Source organism: Manduca sexta, chromosome 27 (assembly GCF_014839805.1).
Source record: "Manduca sexta isolate Smith_Timp_Sample1 chromosome 27, JHU_Msex_v1.0, whole genome shotgun sequence".
Classification (NCBI taxonomy): domain Eukaryota; kingdom Metazoa; phylum Arthropoda; class Insecta; order Lepidoptera; family Sphingidae; genus Manduca; species Manduca sexta.
Window position 1 is genome coordinate 2,620,280 of NC_051141.1, and position 23,701 is coordinate 2,643,980.

A 23,701-nucleotide genomic window follows, 5' to 3' on the forward strand; every position below is an offset into this window, starting at 1 on the left:
AATTTCATAAAAAAATTTTTAGCTCTTTTTCAAAATTTTAAACTACCAATTGTGGATAGAAAATGATGTATACTTTAGGTGGAGATGTTCGGAATCAATAATTGTAGTTGCATATCATTATGAAATTAATTAAACAATATTCACAGTCTAAAAAAATCAAACAACCAAATTAATCATATATAGTAGAACTATTATAAATAGAAAGTTTCTAATGTATTTTACCGCCTTAATGTTCCTAGGTGAAACACGTAATACTAAACGAACAGAATATTGTCATAGAGGACACAGATTCCGTTTCGGACAATAATTATTACAGGGATCTCATAAGATTCTAACTGAAAATACACGACTTAATACTAGTATCGTAGGTTGAACTGGATGTGACGAATTACATTTTTGCATCTTAAAACGTGCTCTGACTAAGCTGTTAATACTCGACAGTAATTATGACAATAACAGCACAATACTGATTTGCCGTTATTTTTAGCCCTAGAAATGCGATAGACACGATACTAACAAAGCTACCCCACAACCTACACATTACTATAATTACAAATCATAGATAGGCGTGTCAACTCATGTGAGCATCTAGATCCTTGATTAAATCCGAGATTAATAAAGCACTTGGACCTAGGTATACCCTTTGACGTATTGCATTTCAAAGGAATACCAGTAATTACAAATAGATTTGAATACAAAGCAGCTGATGATATTCTTGACGTGAGTTATTAGTTTATTTCCGATAATTGTGGCAGTTTTCTATAATAATAGCATCCTACTTTACTCCTGAGAAACACACCCAGTGCTGGTTGACAGACTTCACATAACTCCCAAATTCTTATCGAAAATTTTATTGTGTTTAGATTTATTCACGATGTTTTCTTTCACCGTTAAATCGCACGATAAATGGCCAGATAATATACAGGTAATTTCAAAAAATCAAAGGTGTGAGGTTCAGGATTTGAACCTGGAGACCTTTGTCTCGGCAGTCCGATCAATTCTCAACTAGGCCTTCGTGCACAGGTTATATATAAGTGGCGTACGGTACCTATAATTGGATTCCTGCCGGCTTCCCTTAATGTAGAATTTATGTGGAATCTAATTATCATTACAACGATTTAAAGATCGCATTCATGCATCAGTAACTATATGTAGTGTTGGGACTTGGGTTCTCTTTAGGAAAATTTCACCCTACGCCACGTTTACATACGTTCTATTTTACAAGGAGTGGCAAGTAAGTAGATAGATCTCCTGACAGTAAGTGCCAGTATTAGTGAATATCATTAACCGCAATATCATATTTTTATATATTGTAACTTTAATGAATGAAAAGCCTTTGCTTGCAAAGAAAAAAAAACACTATAAATTCACATTCCCTTACTTTTCGCAGAACCAGGTATGTCGGTTATCAATTTAATATTATTGGAAATAAATTCATTTGCTTTTCCAGGAAGCTATATTTCATTTTACATTCATTTATAATTCGAATTTCTCATAACATTTCTATAGACGGATGGGCGCCTGTTGTGATTTAAAAATACTGAAGTTAATATCATATATGGAATATGTGAATTTATTTATTTTTCAGTTCTGAGTATTTCATTCAAGAACCTATGTAAATTATAATCTGGAATTATAAGTTCTATAATTATCTGTTGCTTTTGCTTGTTTCTTTCACGTGACACAGTTTTTGTAGGATATAAATCCCGCTGTAAACATTCCCGGAATAAAAAGTAGGCTGTAACCTTCCTATGTTCTCAAACTACATCCATACCAAATTTCATCGAAATTCGTTCGGTAGTTTTTGAGTGCATCGCGTTCAGACAGACAGACGCGAAGGGGGATTTTGCTTTAAGATTTGTAAAGATTTTTTTAAGTAAACAATATATTTATAGAAACTTGATTAATAAAGCTTTCTGTAGTACTTATGTATAAATAGGTACAAGGTATTTACCAACCGCCGTACAGGTGTTAAAATCCGTCATAGTAACCCACGCAAGTATGTCTCTATCCAAGACCAGTCTGTATATATCCAACAGGCCGGCATAATTCTGTCGGCTGCCGAGGGGTAATCATGTTTCATCAGTCGTCATTCTATTGGACCCCAATCCACTAACCACCAGATGCAGTTGGCTCACTTTGTTATACTCATATAAAAAAGGCATGTAGCTGTACACTAGACACAAGGCTCTGAACACGCGACGTTTTTTAAATAACTTGAAGACACGCTTCAAACATGCAGATTAAACGCCGTACGTATCAAAGGCGTTCTTTTTTAGCTCATTAGAAGGATTTATGGAAAGAAATGCCGCGCAATATGCCGACACAAAAATATTACTTTATTTCTGTACGTATCATAAATAAAATGATGTTTAGAAACGCCTACCAGATCCAAATATGACAATATTTACTCGCATTTTTGCTAAAGGCGATGTAAGCTGATCGATAATATATAAATATTGCAAATCTTAAAGCTGTAACAAGGAAAAGGCATACCAGACATTGGCCAACATCTCAGACATTGCATGTCGAAAATATACCTATGATAAAGGTTATAGGGCATTTTAGGAGTGTCGTGCGAATCTCTTCTTTAAAGACCTGTAAACATTGACGTATATTCTACAGACACGATCGTCCATATAAACTATTTGTTCAGAATCTGAACTAAGTGGCAACCAAAACGTCACTGTTATAACCTGTTTTACGTGAACATCAAATAATTTTACTTATTTAACTAACATTTGTTATTCAAATCCAGCTTTACACTTAGACTCGAGTTCTTATATAATGAGCGCCACAAGCTGTCAATATTGGCCATACTAAAGTCAGTTTGAATGGATTGCAGTATTCAGTTAAACATAGTGAATGTTCGGAACGCCAAATTTAGTACGTAGTACATATATATCAATGCCTGTAAATAATATAATTATTGGAAATTCTTAGAAAAAGTAGTCTTCACTAGATGTTTTTTGAATACCCTGATCATTAAGAAAGTAGACGAAACAACATCGAAAACTAACAAGTACCGGATAAGTACCGGCAAGTACTCACGGCTACCAAGCCGTCCAGGCTTAGTGCACTTTGTAACCGCCGATTTAAAATTCAATGTCATCCCTAAATATACTACTGTAAACATTGAAATTTCCATTTTGACATTGTGATGTTTTATTTACGCATTAAGTTATTGAACTCAAGTATTTATTTGTCTTGTTATTGCAGTCGAAGACATGGGTCATCTGAAACATAGATTTACTTGTCATATTGTAGTTGGATACAGAATTTATAAGAACCATAATATACAAATAAAATTTTAATGCATTTTTTCTTAAAATAAATTTTCTGCTAACTTACATCAATTTCAATTTGTCAATGGAATAACTACAAAGATGTAAGTATCTCTTAAATTTACTACATATTTGATAACGAATCAATTCAATATACCTAGTCTTGCCATAAATATTGTAATAAAGAAAAAAGAAAATTGTTAACTGCAAATAACATTTATTACTTTTACAGTGTGTCAGTTTAATACATAAATATAAAACAATTAAAAATATAAAAAGCTTATTCGAAGTGGTCTCCATTGGCTGCAATACAGTCCTTTAAACGATGAGGCCAGTTATCAATAGAAGCACGCACTCTTTCCATGGGAAAATTCTTCACTGCCAATCGTATAGATTGTTTTAGGGACTCAAATTATCATGGCGTTTAGAGCAAGCTGTACTCTCTAAAACTGACCACAAATCATAATCCAGCGGATTAAGATCGGGACTAGACGACGGCCAGTCTTCAGCTCTGATGAAGTCCGAAACGTTCGATTCCAACCAAGACTGCGTGGACCGAGCTTTATGACCCGGCGCCGAGTCTTGCTGGAAGGACCATACTTGGTTATTGAACATGGTGATGTTAAGGGGCTTAACTACCTTCTCAAGAATGGTATCTTGATACACTTGTGCCGATGTTTTGATACCTTTTTCACAAAAATATGGCTCAGTCACTCCTTCATAGCTAACACCCCACCAAACCATCACTGAAGTCGGATAATGTCCACGTTGCACTCTGTCGACTAATTGGGAAGCTTCCTTAGAGCTTTGAGCATAAATACGGTCATTTTGTTTGTTAAAATGTTGCTCAATTGTAAAAATTTTCTCATCCGTAAACAAAATTTTTCTGTGACCTCCCTTTGCGTACCGCTTCAGTAGTTGTTTCGATTTTACCACCCTATTCTTCTTTAAATTATCAGTTAAGAAATGGCCAGTGCGTCTCTTATAGGCTGCAAGTCCTAAGTCATCTTTTAAAATACGCGACATGGTTCTAGGTGCTATCTTCATTTCCCGAGATAAAATCTTTTGCTTTCGGACAGGATTTCTTCGAATTCTTTCCCTTACTGCTTTGACCACCTTTTTCGTACGAACACTACGTGGACGGCCAGATCTTTTCTGTCACAAACAGAGGAGGTCTCATTGTACCTATTAATAGCCCGGTACACAAACATTTTACTAATACCAAGTGTATGGAGAGTTTTAAAAATTGCATTTGGCTCCATACCTACTTTGTGTAATGCTATCACAGCGATTCGGTTCTCTTTATCACCCCACACCATTTTAATATCGCAAAATATTTTACAATGTATTGGCGCCAAAATGAGAAAACACAATGAACAATCGTATAAAAATGACAGATTCGAAATTCAAATGTAATATTTTTTTATAATTAAGTGTAACAGTATTTATGGCCAGACTAAGTATATTGTATTAAAGACTCCATTTTCTATAAACCCATATAACTTTAATATTTATTATTTAACTAACGTAGTTAAGTCTACCTGTGAATATAAATTCAGAATATGTACGAATGAATTTAAAATAGCATAACTGTTACCAGTATAACATAACTTTGATAATAATACTGAATGATTTACAAAAGTAAAGATATGCCATATCCTTACAAAAATAACTACACTACACTACAGTGCTCCATATGTTACGTATATTAAAATATAAAATAAAGATATACAAATAAATAAACTATTAGTATATATGAGTATTATGCGCAAAATTAATTCACCCTTTGAAGTTTATTTTGCTAAAGAAAAACTGTTGAAACAAATACTAAAGTTTAAAATTGTTATTTCGAATTTGAATGCAGAGTCGTTTCATTGGACGTTAAATCACGCACTGACTTCTTGCCTTTATAATATGCAATCAAGGATTACTAGACCTTAAGGGACTACGCAGGTACCTTCAGGCAACCTGCACAGAGACAGGCAGGGCTGTTCAGTGTTTTGATGAGTAAAATCCACCACCGAAGTAGACGTAATGAAATCATTGCAAAATTAACACCTATGACCAGAATTATAATGTACTAGAAGTGATCAAAGTATTTCCTATTTCAAACGTCATGTTGTCTTTGTGTTCTGCAAATAACGATGTCCGTGACCTATTAAACATTTTGTTTTCCTAATTTCAACGTAGTTAGGAACTGCGTATATTTTGTTATCGCAACATTTTCAACTTACAAGAAATAGTAGCAATATTTCTATATGACGCAAGGTTCAACCTTTACAAAAGGATCCTTTGAGAGAATTCTTGTAAGTAGCAGCTTGTTAAAACGGGTTCAAAAATATGGCAATTAGAGTAAAGTATCAAGGAAATGATTTCTAGGAATACTCTGTGTACACCAAGTGAAATGAGTGGAACATTAAGGCCCGAGGAAACGGCGTTGAGGATTCAGACTATATATATCTATATACGGCGCATAAATTAACAAGAATATGCAAACGTTTTCGAATAATTTCTTTAAAAAATATATTAAAGATGTTTTTGAATGTTTTTATTACCAAACTGTTCGGTATTTGTATGCCTATTTAATAGTGTTGGTTGCAGATTATAACTATGTATAGTTTCTTAAGAAGGAAATGCACAGAATCATAAATTAATAAAACTTCATTATAAAAATTCAACAACCGAAATAAAGACAAAATTTTATAAAAAACACGATGTTTTATTGTTTTCTATATGTATTATAAACTTCTAATAGATAACTTGTACAGTTCCTCTAGTTTAGCGCGCTGTTTTGCTGTGACACTATCTTAAACACACCAACAAATGATTACCAACGAATTTCTATAAAACCATAAGCCGAGATGAAATATATTTTACAATGAAAAAGAAAAATATTGGAATATTTTATCGATTCATTTCGCTACCGTTTTAAGTCCCTTAATGAAGGCCCTTTTGTGTTGTAGTAGTCGAAAGTACGAAGGTGATTTCGTTATCAGCCTCATGATTTATTTTGTCATAGTGGTCTACTTAGAATAGCCAGTGGCAAAGCCGTCCCCCTGGAATTGTTATAGATTATGGCGTCAGCCTGGACGATAGCTCGTCTGCTCACCCGGGCCCAAGCTAATCATGGGGCATATTCTCTGGCACTTATGACAAAACGACTTCACTTCAGCTAATGTGAAACACTTCCAAATCAATATTTTCTGCAATCAGCATAGTTCAAATGTAAACCTTTTGCTTCTTTTAATCTGTTTGAATATACGACCCTTTTACAAATTATACTTAACACTGTGGTAACTTACAATACTGTAATAAAATTAGACCAGTGTGAACAGTAGAAACAAAATTAGACAAATTACAACCTTATTAATTACATATAAGATCTACAGACTAAAACGCAAGGGTAAGGGGAAACGGAAAATCAACCCTAATTACATGCAATAAATTAAGATTTACCAAGTTTATGTAGTAAAATGGAACATTTTTTAAATTATTCCAACAGTGGCAGATCATCTGTATAAGTTAGACGTATTTTGTTGAAGACATTGAAACGCTAAACTGTCATATTACTATGCTTAAAAGACAAATTTAGAGAAACAAATAAGTTTGCATATTGCCTGAACGTGATGACACGACCACCAGAGTAACTCATGTATAGACTATGCATAGAACACAGTCCAGCCACCGCCAGGATCCGGCACGCTTGTGTATCCAAGGCTTATCACTCCGTCCTAAAATTTACAATATTCCCTCGCCCATACCCGACGTACGTGGAATATCGTACTTAGTTCTAAAAAGGAGCCAGCATTACTCTGAAGTGATTGCCATTGTCATGAAAATCTATTCCAGAACGGATCGTAGATCACTAATGAAGTTCATGGAAAAGATCAGAAATAACATAACATTAGCATATCAATACATATAAATATTTTATTTTTATGTGTATAGAAATATAATTGTTTAATTGAGAGGACCAAGCGTTGTCTGAGATTGCGCTGACGTACTTGTATTACGTTTGCAGTACAAAACTACTTTGGAGTCCGGGATTCATATTCCGAGTCAGACAAAATATCATTGGATTTCGAAATAAAACTAGTTTTCGGATTTTATCGCGGTTTTAAATATTTATATTTTCTCCCTATGTCACAAAAATTGATTTTTCAACTCGCAGTCTAGAATTCATGTCCGATGTCGCTATAGAAACCCCCTCTTCACATTATGAAACGGAATTTCTGGACGAAATCTTTGTGCACGTCTGCCTGCCTCTTCGAGGATAATGGCGTGATGTGTGTTTGTTTTTTTTTAATAAGAAGTAGGACGGCGTTGGCTGCACAATACGGACCATTTTCCAACCTCAAAACAGCTTAACGTAATTCGCGTATTCAGTGACTCTTGTCCTATTTTCATCAGTAGGGCATCACTGCTCTGTCGAAATGGAGATATTTTTAGCGTTGTTTATTATTTTTCTCGAATCCCGTAGGATGATCTACGGCACACGTCATTGTCACCCCCGCGTTAGGCATTGCATTATAAATAAACAATGTGATCACAACAGATGGTTTATAAAGGCATTCGCGTTCTAAAATTGGCAGTCAAATACAGAATTTCAACGTTGAAAGTGTTCTACGTGTGGTGTTTATTTTTATAGTACAGGTTAGAGACTTTTTTGAAATTAGAATTAATTTTTGTTTTTGATTGAAACTCCGTGATTTGTCTTTTTTGTTTTCTATGTATTTATTTTTTTAAATGCTGAGTTTATAAAATGTTACCTATAAGTTAAAGGTGTCGTGACACTACGAAATAAACAAAGAGCAGATTTTTGAGACCGGGCAGTAAGGGCAGCTAACTTAACCGCTATATATAAGATTTTTTTAAGGCACTCCGTAATTTTTGGACATATGGACTTTGAAAAAAAATTACAGACAGCATTTATCCAAAATCTATTTTTAATGCTAATACTTATAAAGACCAAACCAGTTCGAATTTCAAATCGATTTATTCCTTCACAGGACAATCATGAGTCGCGTAGGACGAACTCGGCGCACGCGCGTCTACGACTGCAACTACAACAAAGGGGAGAGCTACTATCGCCCCGTGCTGGACCGTTTGGACGGTAAAGTGCCCGTCGCCGTAGAACCAGAGCGCGAGAGGATCCGCAGCGACGTCGAGAACCGAATCAAGAGTGCTCTCGACGAGATCGAGGCGCCCGCCGACGACCTGTTCGACTTCAGAGGTGCGCGCGCGCAGAGGGGCCGGCCGCTGTCCTCCGCCTTGGAGAACGATGAATTCTCTGAAGACGTGAGTATTTAGGTTGGAGGTATTAACAAATTCAAAGGAATGTACGGAAATATGATTGTACCGTCTGAAGCTAGCAAAATAAGGATATTTTACATCTCTATTATACAAACAAACTAATGAAATAATTTTGAGGCCAGTCTAAAAATTATACCTAGTACTTTATTCGTACAATTAACAACATTTAAACCTGGAATATAAACGCATTACATAATATAATTAACTAAATAATTAGCTCAACTAAAATCACTGGGACGTGATAATTAACGACACTGTCACTTTTAGTTGTTTAATGTAGGTGCGTACAATCCGCTTATTATTGGTGTTGAGTTTATTCTGTAAAATTTGTATTATAATAATATTCTATTCGACATAAAATTTAATCAAAACATGAAAATACTGGATGACAAGACTCCCTAAATGTATAGGTTCGTGTGTGTATGTTCTATTCTACTTATTAACAGACTTCCAAAAGAGGAGGTTCTCAATAGGTGTGTTTATAAGTTTTTTTATTTATCTATACCGTTTATTCGTAGATTTGTCGATTCCTTTATTATTTGATTTTGAGAATTTATTATCGTCACAACAGAATATATCTTATCTATCTAAGACGAAAAGTCCGTTTCACAAATTTTAGCCATAACGCGAACTCTTTGAACACTTAATTCCAACGTGCTTATCAACCGATGACCGATGACTGCCTCGGTGGCGTAGTTGTATTGCACGTCCGGTACAATAGCGCTCTGAGGTCCTGGGTTCGAATCCCGGGTCGGGCAAAGTGATATTTGGGTTTTTCTGCTCAGTATTAGCCCGGAGTCTGGAATTTGTGCCCGATATGGCGATAGGCTCGCCCCCTATCACATCATGGGACGGAACATACTTGGCGAAAAGTGGGTGCCCTAGTTGCGCCTCTGCATACCCCTTCGGGGATAAAATGCGTGATGTTATGTATGTATGTATGTATGCTTATCAACCGAAAATCATAATAGTTTCTTGGAATCACTCGTCCTTTTTATTATTAGTCGAGTATACCTCTAGAAATGGGTACACAGCCAACTTATAATATTACTTAATAAAAACTTATTCCTAAAAAAAAATTTGTGAAACTCGACTAGCAGAGGCTTCATTTTAACTTTGTATTACTCTGAGTGTAGTCAAACAGAGCATAGTTTACATCAAAATAAACAAAAACAACTTGCAAGTAAAAATATTACCATAAAGTGAGTTTGAACTATGGCTAAGTCACATTCCCACAAATTATCAATTTTGCAATAGGTCATCATTTTATTAAGAAAGCGAATTAGTTGTACTGACTGTAAAGGTCATTATTATAAGTAATAAAATAATTACATGTTCATATAAATTCGTAATGACAATAAATAATTGTTCTCCTAACTCATCTTTCGGGATTATTGGAAATTGTAACTGAAAAGGAATTAAAATCATGCAATATATAACTCAATTTGTGCAATAAATATAACTTTGAAAATTATAATAGTATTATAATTTTAGCGGAACAATAAAGAAATATTTAATATCAGTTTCTTAGTGCCTTTACGACAAAATAATAAAACGTATTATTAAAAGACGCCTCAGTATTAGCTTTCAATTGAGCTAACAACTTTAATAACTGCCAATGAATATATTTGTGTTAATGATTTCTCCCTAATGATGCAATTATAACAAATTATTACAAAACTGTCCTTGTAACCCAAAGCCGGTAATGGGAATTAATAACAACCTGGTATAATTATTTTCCCAATATAAATTAATTAGTTTACCAAATATCGCAGTCATACATACTTGCGTGTAATTATTAGTAACGTATTTATCACTCTACGAAATGCAAATGGATTTTGGTGAAGCGATATTTTGCTGCTCTTAGTGCGAACCGGTTTGTGATATAAAAGAGCTATTTTATATTTTTCCGGGATTTAAAAATAAAGTACTTCATCCCGATAGAGGGGAGAGTTTCGCCATCAGTGTTCCGACCCATGATATGATAGGTCGAGACTAGCCAAATCGCACAAAAATCAGATTCCAGACTGATACTGAGCATAAAAATGCAATATAATTTTCCCGGACTTGGGATTCGAATCCCGGAGCACTCAATGAATTTCTCGAGGCAGTCAAACGGGATAAAGAGTAATCAATTTTTTTGGTAATTCGTATACAAATATCAATATGCCAAACATTGAAATACGTTCAGCAATTGACTTATATTCTATAGACATAAGATAGATACGAACGTCCATATAAACTATTTGTTCAAAATCTGAACTAAAATGAAAACCAAAACATCTCTGTTATAACCTATTATTTCATTTAAATAACAAATAATTTTACTTATTTGACTAATATTTAATTCAAATCCAAGTGTACACTTAGACTCGAGTTTTTATATCACGCCCGCCACTCCGTACACAACCACAAGCTGTCAATATTGACCATACTAAAGTCTGTTTGAAAGGATTGCAGTTCAATTCAGTTGAACATAGTGAATGTTCAGAACGCCAAATCTCGTACTTAGTACATATATTGTAAATCAACAAAACACACGATAGGAGTTGGTGCTACGCGTGTAACTACAATAATTAGGGCATAGATTTCTCAAGCGAAACTTAGCGTAGAAAGTATCCCCTTTTAAAAACAGAAGTCCGATTTTTCTCATAATAAACTTCTATGGCCGTCAGACGCCATCAATCGCGCTAACTTCAACCCGTTCCGTGTCCTTTTTTCGGTGTTGCCAACAATATCTCGATGCGTTCAGCGATTTCTACGTTTAATTCTAACAATCTACGTTTTCCACATCTTCTAATTAACATAGCTAACAGCAATCTACTGATGTTCAAACGCGTTGCGAGTCCGCGCCGCCTCTTATCCGCGGTGAAACTCGCAATTCGACATTGTCATCGTAGGAAGCACCATACATACGATACGACCACAGCATTAGTTCCCATTTGTGGTTCTTAATTGTTTAAGCATTGTTATTAGCAATGTAAAATTATGTAGATTTTTATTACGTACAACTAGTTCATAAATATAACAAAATTATGTAAAAAATTTAAAAATATTTTGTAATGGCAACATAGTGTGTCGTGGCGTCTGTGTTTTGCGTTCACCGAATTCGAATGATGTTTTGATTTTCTATCTATAGTCACAAGAGCCCAAACTAACTCTTACATTATTAACAGGTACATCGATGTGAATCAAACGCGTTAGTCCGTGGTGAAAGCTATCATAAATGTGAGAGTTAAGCCGCCCTCAGCCTGGCGCCGTTCTAAGCCAGGCCATGCATTAGAGCACTAAAGCTCAGCGTTGGTGGTAATAACTAAATCTGTATTCAATAAAATATTAATAGTTTACCTCCTTGGCTTAGTTGCATTGCGTGCGTACGACAGCGCTCTTAGTTCCTGGGTTCGAATCACGGGTCGGACAGTTTTATTGGGTTTTTCTACTCAGTATCAGTTTAGAGTCTGGAATTTGTCCCCAATATAGCTACAGGCTGGCCTCCCATCACGGGACGGAAAAAACTTGACGCAAAATTAGTGTCCAGACGACACCTCTGCCTACCCCTCCAGGATAAAGGTGTGATCGTGGTTTTTGTCTATTGTCCTTTTGCGTCTATAAAGACGAATAATCTAGAAATTACACAGCATAATCGATCTAGTATTTTTGAAAGTTATTTTCGGTTAGAAGAATTTAGGATACTTTAATAATTGGTTAATCAATTTTAATAATGGACACCAAAAGACTAGACGCCGCGCAGATGCGACATTGTTAAGAATACACAAAACAGAATCAGAAATCAAAGAAAAAATAACTTAATTGCTAAACTAAATAAAAATGTATTGATTTATTAAAATAAAAATATACAAAATCACGCAGTTAGCGGTCTACATGCAAATTGTGTGATAAACCTTAACCAGATAACAATAATTTGATGCAGAATCATAGACCGTCAACAAAAAGAACATAAAAGAACGACGAATAAAAGTTTTAAAAATAAAATTTCAAACTGATACACCCAATCGAAAAAAGTGGCGGCGATTTATTTAAAATTGTGTTCTATCAATTAACAAACTCCATTCACGGCGAATCCCCTTTAGTCAAAAAGGCTTATAAACCGCGGAACTATTGTAAAACCAATATTACGTTGTGGCAATACAAAAAAAAATGCAAAAAGACTCTTTGTAGTGCTCTCGGATGTTCGATAGAGGTTTTAACGGTGCGTTATAATCGGGTCAATTACAATACATATGGTCAACTAACAGAAACTATAAACTTAAAGTGAAGTCTTGTGGTTTAATTCTAAACCGTCTAATGATTTCTTATGTTTACGCGAATGTTAGTCAGTAGTAAAATCCGTTTAAATAGTTTTTAGTTTTTATTTCAATGTCTAAACCGTCTATTATATTGCTGTAAAAGACAAAACATGACCATTAACTGAAAATGAAATGAATCCACCTAGCGGAATATCCGCCAATCTGAGCTGAGACCACCCAGGCACGCAGGAGATATTATAGTGCACAAGTGTGTGCGCAGTACACAGGTGCACTCTCTGTTCCTTCACTCTCATAGTTGAGACGGCAGTGAGACAGCAAAATAATCGGAGAATAAACAAGCTCAGGACCAACGGCTTTACGTGTTTTCCGAAGTACGGGGGGGAAAAACGCAGTCACAATTATTTTTGGCTCGACCCGGGATTCGAACACAGGACCTTAGCGCGGTACTCATTCTCGTAGCGTGTACGCATATAACTACGCCACCATGGCAGTTCAATACACTATTACTATTTTGTCCAAAACAAATTAACAAAATGATATAGAAACAATATTTATTTTTGCGTTTTTGAAATTATAAATGATAGTAGAGTTTTAGACTTGTAATTCCGATTCCCACAACTTGATCAAATGCTAATAATATATTATAAAGAATGAAAATCTTGCCAAATAACCTACAAAGAAAAATTAACAACACACCATTCGTATGTATACTCGTAAATCGATATGTATAAATCTACCAATGTTTTGTAAAGCAAGGATAAAGCTGGGTCCAAAAACCGTTAATCACATCTACCCATGAAAATTTCGCTGCCAAAACGTGTCGCAAATTTTATAAATAGTCAATGAATACATATTTGTACCATACTAATAATAGTAAGCATTAACATATTGGAAACGAGCCGAACGATGACAATTTCATTGCCATCAGTCTGGAAAATAATTGTAAATATTAACTTGTACGATATGCCGTCTCATACTTTATTACATTCGGTCAAATATTATGCAAGTAATTAAAATTTACTTTTATAGCTCTTAGACACAGAATTCAAAGGATTTGCTTTGATAAAATGAGCTTTACAAGACAGCCCTTTGAAATAAATATCCATTGCATTGGACTCTCCACATAGAATGAATTTTACGAAACCGTCTATGAAAACACATCAATAGTAAGGAAAATTGGCTTGTACCGCAATTACTAATTAAAAAATAAAGACATACCCCAACAAATCAAAAGAAATAGTGTTTCGCAAGTACTCAGAAGAATAACCAGCACCTAAGCACACATACAACTTATTGACATTACGTCTCAAGAGGAGTTGACATATTTGAACGAGTATAAACGATAAGATCTCTAGTATATGCCATTGCCGCGTAGTAAATGCAATCGTCCTAATAAGAAATATTTCAAGTGTTTAGATTGCGCATTCTAATTTACCTTTTGATTATAATTTATAATAATACTAGTGGATCCGACATACATTTTCTCCTTTTTTTTACCTACCTACCTATGGTATGCCGGACTTTTCCCGGCTAAAAATCCCATGTTGGTTTCCATCGGGACCTTGGTGAAGCTCTGGGACCTCAAAATGAACACGCCAGAACTCCACCAGTGCGTCGCAGAAAGCACTATCCCGGTGGAGGAATGAGAGCTCGTGCTAACATCCTCCACCCTAAATACAATCTATCTGCAATCTGTCAAGCAGATGTACCAGGGCGATGGATACGACCGCGTTGGCGTCTTCGTCCTCGAACGGGGTCGGCCCTCTCCCGTTCCCGCTCTGCGGCCTCCTTCGTAATCATGATAGTTTTACAGAAGGAGGCCACGACACCATGTGTCCTACCACAGAACAACGTCTCGACAACAGCGCCACCTCTTGTCCAACATTATCGTGTTAGTCAAGCTGAAATTAATTAAACTCTCACAAAAATGTTAACTGAATAAGGATAGGTGATTTCGGAGATAGGGGAGGTAGGGCAAAATATTTTCACACAAATATCACTTAAATTGCTAACGTTTGATTTTCCAAAATTATTCTTTATACAAACATTCTCATAATTAAGAAAACGACAAAAGATGACTGAGTCGTTCTAAAGTAATCCTCTAACATAGTAGTGATAACTAATTTTTATTTTTATAGATATAATATCATTGGTATACAGTACCCATTAATATCAACCCCAAGTATTTGGATTCTCCATATTGCTCTAGACAGACCAAGCCGACCTTCGCTCTGAGACAATACGCCATGTTTAAGACCTGGCAGACATTCTCTACCTATCGTTTTTTATAAAACACCTACTAATTAGGACTCATTATCTTACATCACTTTAGTACTGTAACGTGTTATATGTACGTAAAAATAAAATATGGACCATATCGTATCATTAGGTACTTCAACACATTACAATTAAACTACCTCGTAAATTCTAAAGTGGAGTCTTGAAAATCAATTATTTTATTACAATGTCAGTTATTTTTTTTTATGAAATATCCTATCGAATAGCTCTTATATAGCTAATTTTAATCCAGTATAATTCCATCCTACGTATCGTAGGTGTGATGATAAATGTCACGTAATTTCTAGAAGATTCGATACCAGCGCGTTGAGTCATTATTAATCCCTTTATTACACCAACTCCGTACTATATTTAGAAGTATTCGCACGATATCCAAGTATAATAATATACTCAGTAAATAATTAATATCTTATTTTATTTACTTTTAACGTCGTTTTATTTACTGTTCACGAAAATTCTTTTTTCGATATAAAAATCTAAAATGGTATTTCTGTAATCAGTTGCTCTATTTATCTTGGACTTGATATAATATATCATACATATTATGTATAATTATGTTATTAATTCAAGTTGATTTACCTCTGTACTAAGTTCAAGTCAAAGCGAATCAAATTAAAAAAACACTGGTAATGTCTAATTAAAAACATTTTAGTATTTATAAAGCCCTATACGATTCCATTCTTAATTCTTGCGCATTACACCGCTTACTACGCGCTAATGGTAGGAACAAACCAACCAATTTCTTTCTTCTTCTTCGTTAGCCTTTTTCAACCTTATCGGTGGAGGCTTCTTTTAACATTTTCCATTCACTGCGGCATTGAGCTCTCTTTATCCAGTTCGATCCGGTGACTTTTTTCACGTCGTCTTTCCAGCGCATTTGTGGTCTTCCTCGGGGGCGATTTTTTTACCCATGGCTTCCATTCAAGTAAATGTTTACATCACGATCTATCGTTCCGAGCGATACGAAACCAAATAACTCATTATATAACTCGAACCTGGTTCTGATTGGTCCATTATCACTCTGGATCGGATGATTGGCACAGATACATTGTGATCAGCAAAAACATTATTATACTGTTTTAAGTTTAATCTCTTTTTATATGTTATGTTCTATGTGTTTTGCTGTAATAAACAATTTTTCATTTTCATTTTTTTTAAAACCATTTATAGAAATCGAACATTCATGCTTTCACGTCGTAATCAAATGCCAGGAACTATTGACGTATACTCTATAAACACGAATGTCAATATAAACAATTTGTTCAAAATCTGAACTAATAATAATTTTACTTAATTTATAGGATTACACTTATCGAGTTCTTATATCATGAGCGCTACTCCGTACACAACCACAAGTTGTCACTATTGATCATACTAAAGTCAGTTTGAATGGATTGCAGTTCAATTCAGTTGAACACAGTGAAAGTTCGGAACGCCAAATCTCCTACGTAGTACATATATATAGATGCCTGGAACGTTATCTGGACTTTCTAAAATAATGCTATTTGTGAAGGCATAAAACTATCTGGCGTTGGACCTTGTCATCTAGTTAGAAAAAGGTATTATTTATTCTATACGTGCTCGTTAAAAGTTTGCGGTTTTATGGACACTTTTGAAGCCTCTATATCAAAGTTCCCAACGGTCTCCAAATCAACAGACTGTCCGATTTTCAATTCTATATTTAAATTCTTACATGTGCTAGTAACTGCTGATTTCAATAGACGATGCCATTAATTTTCGACCCGGTACCGAGAATAAACCAATGAAAATAAGTCACTTGAGCATAACAATAAAACTTTTGATTGGTGTGTTCGCGATCTATCGAAAAAATGGAAACTTTGATTAAATTCGGCGGTAACTGAGCCACCACTCAAACCATATAGCAACAATAGTTTTGATAATTTATTTATTAATTTTTATTTTATTTTAAGCAGTAGATATCGCTAAGAACGAGTACTAGCTACATACATTTTTCCTACATAAACATTTGAAAATTTTATGTATTGATTTTTGATGTTGACATTATTTTTATTTAGGCTGATTTTAGGAAAATACTACCATATTATATACCTAATGGCTGATTTTAGAATAATGCTACCACCTCCAATTTATATTTTCTTGGCATTTAATTATTTTTTCTTTAGTATTTAATTCAATTATTTACGTTTAATGGTAAATATTGGTTCCTTGCATTATTATTATTTCTAAAAAAATAGGCAACCCTCAAATAGGGACCAAAGTTCGCACTTTGCCGTTTTTTCTCGTGAGCTCATATCTGATGGATAGTTTATACAGTTTTGCAGCTGCCGACCGATTTTGACGGCTCAACTAAAATATCATTTTTAACTCATTCAAGTCTTGAACTTATATAGTAAAAGTGGATTTTTGAACTATTTTAGTCTTAAATAAGGCTGTTACATTATGGTTTTTACTTGTTTTTCAATATTTAATGTAATTAATGTAATATTTTGTGAGTGGCTTGTGCTCACGTCCACTCATTTTTTTGTTATTAAAAGAGGTTTGTTTGGGTAAATACGTTAGGTTCAATAGATATAGTAATGTCGTAGGCAATAAGAAAAAATAAATTCTTATAAAGAAGATATACAATAACTCGTGTAAGGTATATTTATTATTTATTTTATTCCGTCTTCTAGACAAAGTATTTGGTCTAAGTACCTATTTTGATGTGCGCAATGATATCTTTAATACAATAAAATTAATAATTTCAAGAATCATCAACGGTCGTTTTTAAAAAGATAATATCTATTATAAGAAATTGTTTCATTAGACACGTTTAAAAAGGCGCAGCAAACACAAAATGGATTGGCTCGTTTTGCTTTTAACACGCGTGATCAGTACAACCTATTGTTAATTGAAATTTTACGGCATATGAATTTATAAAGTAACCACGTTCACATCGCGTCCAATTAAATGATAAAAGCACATGTTTTCAACCCTTGCACTGTTTGTTTACAAACATGTTTCAATGGACAATATGGGTCTAATGAACCATGTTCCTTTAAATTAATATTAATTAGCAAAAACCGCAACATGCCGGCAAATTGTTTCGTCAATTATTTTACAAATGTAAATGTATGTTGAAAATATTAATTTGAGTGGTCATTGTGTATCGGTAAGTGTGTAATGCGTTCGGTGATTGAAATGTGTGGCATTTTTAATTGTCGCTATTGTGTAAAATAATGTTAAAGGGACCGAAGCGATCTCTCTGAAATGTTTATTTAAGTTTCCCCCATTCATTTCACACGAGTTTAATATTTGCCTTGCAATACATTATGACCGAAACAGACATTATTGGTAAAATTGTTCCATAAGTAGTATTAAACAAAAACATAGCGGTAAATGCAAATTTTTTACATAAAATTCTTAAATTTATTAGCATTTTTTTTTTCATTAAATAAATACTGCTTTCATCAAATAATATGAGCTCGATCGAACAGCATTTACACATAATGAGACATCAACATCACACCTGCGAAATAGGTATAATATAATTCGTGCATCGACAAAACGTTACAATTCGAAACAAATGCTTATAAAACATTAACATTGCTATATTTATATACAGTCCGGAGTTTAGTTTATATATCTAAACACGAGATATTTTGGGGCTCGAGTGTGCAGTCTTTGCAAAGGTAGGGCACATTCACTAACCCGCTCTTTGTTACACAATATTTTCATGTAAAACTGAACCAGTGTTTAGTAGTATTGAGTCAATGAGGGCCATTGAAGGCAGCGTACGAAAGCGGTTATTCCGAGTTGTTTGAAAAAATTGCGATTATTAGGAGGCAGAGATTATTACAAAAAATAAAATAAACAAATATCACGCCTCTATCCCTGAAAGGGTAGGCAAATGTGCAATTTGCGAGAGTTATTTTTCTGTGGTCAGTTGCCACTCCATCAGTCCCAACTGCGCTTACCAAACACGGTGGGGTCACTTTCGGTAACCGCAAAACCACTGCGCATTACTTGAAAACATAAACATATAGTACTGTACTATATAAAATACTGTACTTTATCAAAGTAATATTAACTACGCGTATATTGAGCAAGTTATGAAACCGGAGAGTTAGTGTACACACCAAATCTGACTCCAACTCTTGAGCTTACGCAAATCGTAGTCCGAGAATCACGACTAAGTTTGTTCTACAAATACCTGTGACTGTAGCAAACATGTGCGGGAGGCGCCGGATATATGTATCAGTCGGGGCAGATAGGGCCGATTATATATAAGGTAACATTAATACATTGTTTTAGAAATACATATAGCTTGAATAGGAAAATGAAAACTATCGACATCTTGTGGTGAAATATGGAACTAATTTCCTCTACTGACAACGTTGACTTTAAAACGACAAAGCAAAAGTGACGAGCTCTAAGCTAATTTTCCTAGTTCGGCTCTATACAGTATAAAATAACATGATATTGAAAATAACGGTAATTTTCACGACTCTCTCTCTTTCTACGTATTTGTATTTATTTGTCTGTAAGGCATATAACAATTATATAAACACTTCATTGTAATACACAATAATTGTATACCCTTATTGGCTAGTATTTATATTTGTTACAGACATGCTCAACATGCATATAAGTCTATTTAACAATATCTTATATCAAAATTACTAATGATAAGTCTATTTAGAATAAAATACAATAAACTATCTGAAGTACCAAATTCAAATCTTAAAATAAAATGATGACAATAAAGAAATGGTGCGTAAATAAACAAATACAATAACAATGACAAATTCTATTATATAATAATTTATCTTAAATAATGAATACCCTATTATATAATATGTGGTATTAGAATTAGGTACCACACATTACGTTTCTCTTAAAAGGGCCCCATTACTTAATTTTAAAAATTCCCAGTTATTGAACTACAAATTTCATAGTGAGTTAAGTTTGAAGTACACAAAATGAATCGGTAAAATCATAATTTGTTTCGTGAACAACGCGAGATCAAAGTTAATACCTTTCATGTCTCTTTTACATAAAATCGTTGGAAATTAGTATATACAATATCAATAAACTAAAATAAATGCACAAGGCTTTCGGTAATTTCATTTTGATATACATTGTTCAAGTATAAAGGCCTTCATAAAACAAAAGCGTTTGCACATAGCGTCCAAAGTTTTGGACACAATATCCAAATACAATAACCCAATGTGATATTATGATAAACGCCTATTTCAAATAAGTACCTAATGTGAATCAAATACCTATTTTAATCAATATTTAATGTACAGTTCGTCTCTTCTTTGTGTAAAATTTTGATACACGAAACACTGATTAAAATTTTCAATTAAGGACGTATATGAATGGAACGACAAATGTTCATCCGTATTTATAATATTTGTACGTAACGCTACACTGGAGTGAATGCATCATTTAATACGGCTTTGCGCAATATTTGTAAAGTTTTCATTAAAAAATATATTAATACCTTAAAATGACATGAATACCGAGAAAACATTTTGATTATTTTTTTATTTTATTTATTACACTTTATTGCTCATCAAAGGTGTAAGTACAAACATAAAGTAGGGATAATAATAAAATTAATACAATAGTACAATTTGCGGACTTGTCGCATCCGCTACTTCTTCCAACAACCTGTTAAAGGAATAGAAAATATTTTTGCGATACAATATTTTCTTTACTTCGATAGTTTTACAAATCAGACCAAGAATTATTTCAGCTCAAAGTACCCTGTTCGCGTGCCGCTCAACACTATACTCCTGTGTAATTACAAGTTACAATAACGAGCCTAGACCCGTCAAACATAGACAAGTAATCAGGCCCTGGACAGACGTATTGTCTACATCATTCGCTCACAAAGGCAGTATCGGTAACATCCCTTTGCCGATCGCAAGCTATTTAACAGCTATCAATAACCTGGTTTTAAATTGCTTACATTACGTTACATCTGACTGCCGGATATTATATATTTTAGGAACATACCAAATCGTACTAACAGTTGCTTTAAAACGTTGTTAATTTTTAGTCCACCAAATTAGGCTAGATTTCCCATCGATGCATATGTTAGAATATACGTCAATGAGATTTCCATATTAGTCTAAAATAATAACTGGTTAATTATTTTTTTTATATTAATAGTGTTGGAATTGGACTGGACGTGTATTGACGTTGCAACACTTTGTTATGAGCATGGGCATTATTTGTCTTTAAACTTTAGTTGATATCATAATAATTTGATAAAATCAAGCTCCATGTAATTCTGGTACCAAAAGAGACCAAAGTCCAAATCAGTCACAAATTTCACGAATCCGGGATGAAACTAAAAAAAAAACTAATATAATTTTGTTCGACCCGGAATTTGTACCCAAGACCTCAGAGCGGTAGCCATACCGCCAACACTATATAACTCCACCACTGAGGCACTAGATAATGTTACCGTCAAAATAATAAATTACAGAAGCTACACAAATTCACAAAATATTGCAAATGCTGGAAACAAATAAAAATCAAACCAAACCACGTCGGTAAATATTTAACCCCCAAGGATATAAAAAAACCGTACAGAGCCGAGCCAAGTGTGCAAACAACGAGGCCGACGGTTAATAATTAGCGAAAACAATCGGAGCACGTCACAGGACGTTACGGATAAAAACAATGCGCTGCTTTTTAATTAACTCTGGCCTTTACACCAATCTGCTTGAATCATGGATTAAAACGTTATAATACGTGGAGCGGCCATTTTAAGGGAAAACGGCATGGGACGTCACTGCGAGGGCGCTATTATTGAGCATGGACGCTGCACCGATTGTTATGAGAGCTTTTGATGTACTTTGCATTCAGAATGTTTATAAAGTGCGTGATTCTACTTACTCTATAATTGTGAGGTGAAAATAAACCACTTAAAGCGAATATAGTATTTTTTAACATGACGTAAATGATAAGACGGAGGATTATATAGGTTACAGCGCTAAAAAAATATTCGTAAATTGTAGCAGAAGACCATAATATAATAATAATATCAGCCCCGTATTATATACTGTCCCACTGCTGGGCACGGGCCTCCTCTAACTACTGAGAGGGATTAGGCCTTAATCTACCACGCTGGCTTAGTGCAGAAGACCATACAATCAGTAATAAGTAAAAAAGAACGCTCATTTTAATTAATTTATGATTAAATGTCCACTAGAAAATCTAAAATAAAATTGGAATATAACCTTTAAAATATTATTAATTAGATATAAACATAATCAGCCTTAGATATTGACCCAAAAACCCTTCGTCACAGACTTTGGTACATACCTACGAGCGAAACTGATTCAACCACAAACTACATTAAATGAAAAGAGGGTTGAAGTAACCGTCCTCACAAACATTACAAATAATTAAAAACATCTAATAACCAATAACATGATTAAAAATCCATCCGATAGAAATACATGTAAGGCGTTCTTTATATGAAAGTTGGAAACTGCGTTTTTAACAAGCCAATGAGATGAGAAGCAAACTTTCAGTCCCTTTGAGTCTTTTAGCTTTGCAGACAAATAATTACGTCTGTCGATATGCATAAACACAGAATTATTAGCGTCCTACATATTGGAAATTAAATATTATATCATTCCTAGAGTATGTATGCAGGGTAAACAAATTTTTTATAAAAAAAAGTTGTGGATAAAATGTAATTGAAAGGATGCCTGCCGGTGGTGTAATTGCGTTACTATGCGACTGCGGTCTCGGGTTCAATCCCTGGGCCGGGCAAAGTGATACTCGGTTTTTCTACTCAGTATCAGCCCGACGTCTATTTGTGCCTGATGTGGTGATAGTCTTTCCCGCTATCACATGATGGTATAGAATACATAGGTCGACTGGTAGAAAATGCCTTTGGTATTTAGACCGCTTATATACTTCTCTGTATAAATAAATACACGCGTCGGAAAAGTTGGTGCACCAATTGCACCTCTGCCAGCCCATTCGGGCATAAAAGTCGTGAATTTGTATGTGTGTGACTTAAACTCAAATACTTATCATTAAGAATTAGGCCCAACTCGTGTAATTCGAAGCTATAATTCTACATGTTTCATGGAAAAAAATCATTCGTATCATTTGGGTTAGAGTAAAATTCAATTTAAAATTACACAAATCATTATTCAATTTGAAAACGGGTCCGGCACTAATTTAAGGTCCAACTGGAGATTAAAGACGAAGAATAAGGCAAAGTTTATAAGAACTTGAACTACTTAGCCCTAGGCAGCCGTCGCGCTGCCTAATAAAGAGCTACTTTTTGTAAAATTATTGTAAGACAGAGGTGCCTTAGCCCCAACGTTTCGTACAAACACAGGTATTTATCTGCCTAAATTTGTCCAGTCCAGGCTCCCTGAGGCTTGAAAACAAATCTTTGTTTACATTGTACGACGTACTGTACGCTCACATAGCTGCTAGCCCAAGGCCGGTCAAAGGGATGCGGCAAAATAAATTTTAGTTTATACTAGCTCTTATTCTGTCCTGTTACAGGCTGTTATTCCCCTCCCGAAACAT

General features: G+C 34.4%; 1 protein-coding gene across 2 annotated transcripts in view; it reads left to right on the top strand.

Annotated features, from left to right (window-relative positions):
• The window catches only part of LOC115448523, a 36,356-nt gene that overhangs the window by 6,134 nt on the left and 6,521 nt on the right, over positions 1-23,701 (top strand). The window contains exons 1-2 of one of the 2 annotated variants that reach the window (XM_030175974.2): positions 7,834-7,937; positions 8,294-8,582. In XM_030175974.2, the coding sequence (XP_030031834.1) occupies positions 8,301-8,582 (282 nt within the window). In that variant the 5' untranslated portion in view covers positions 7,834-7,937; positions 8,294-8,300. Of the gene's footprint in view, positions 1-7,833; positions 7,938-8,293; positions 8,583-23,701 lie in introns of those variants that run through there. The other variant, XM_030175973.2, reaches the window with a different exon arrangement.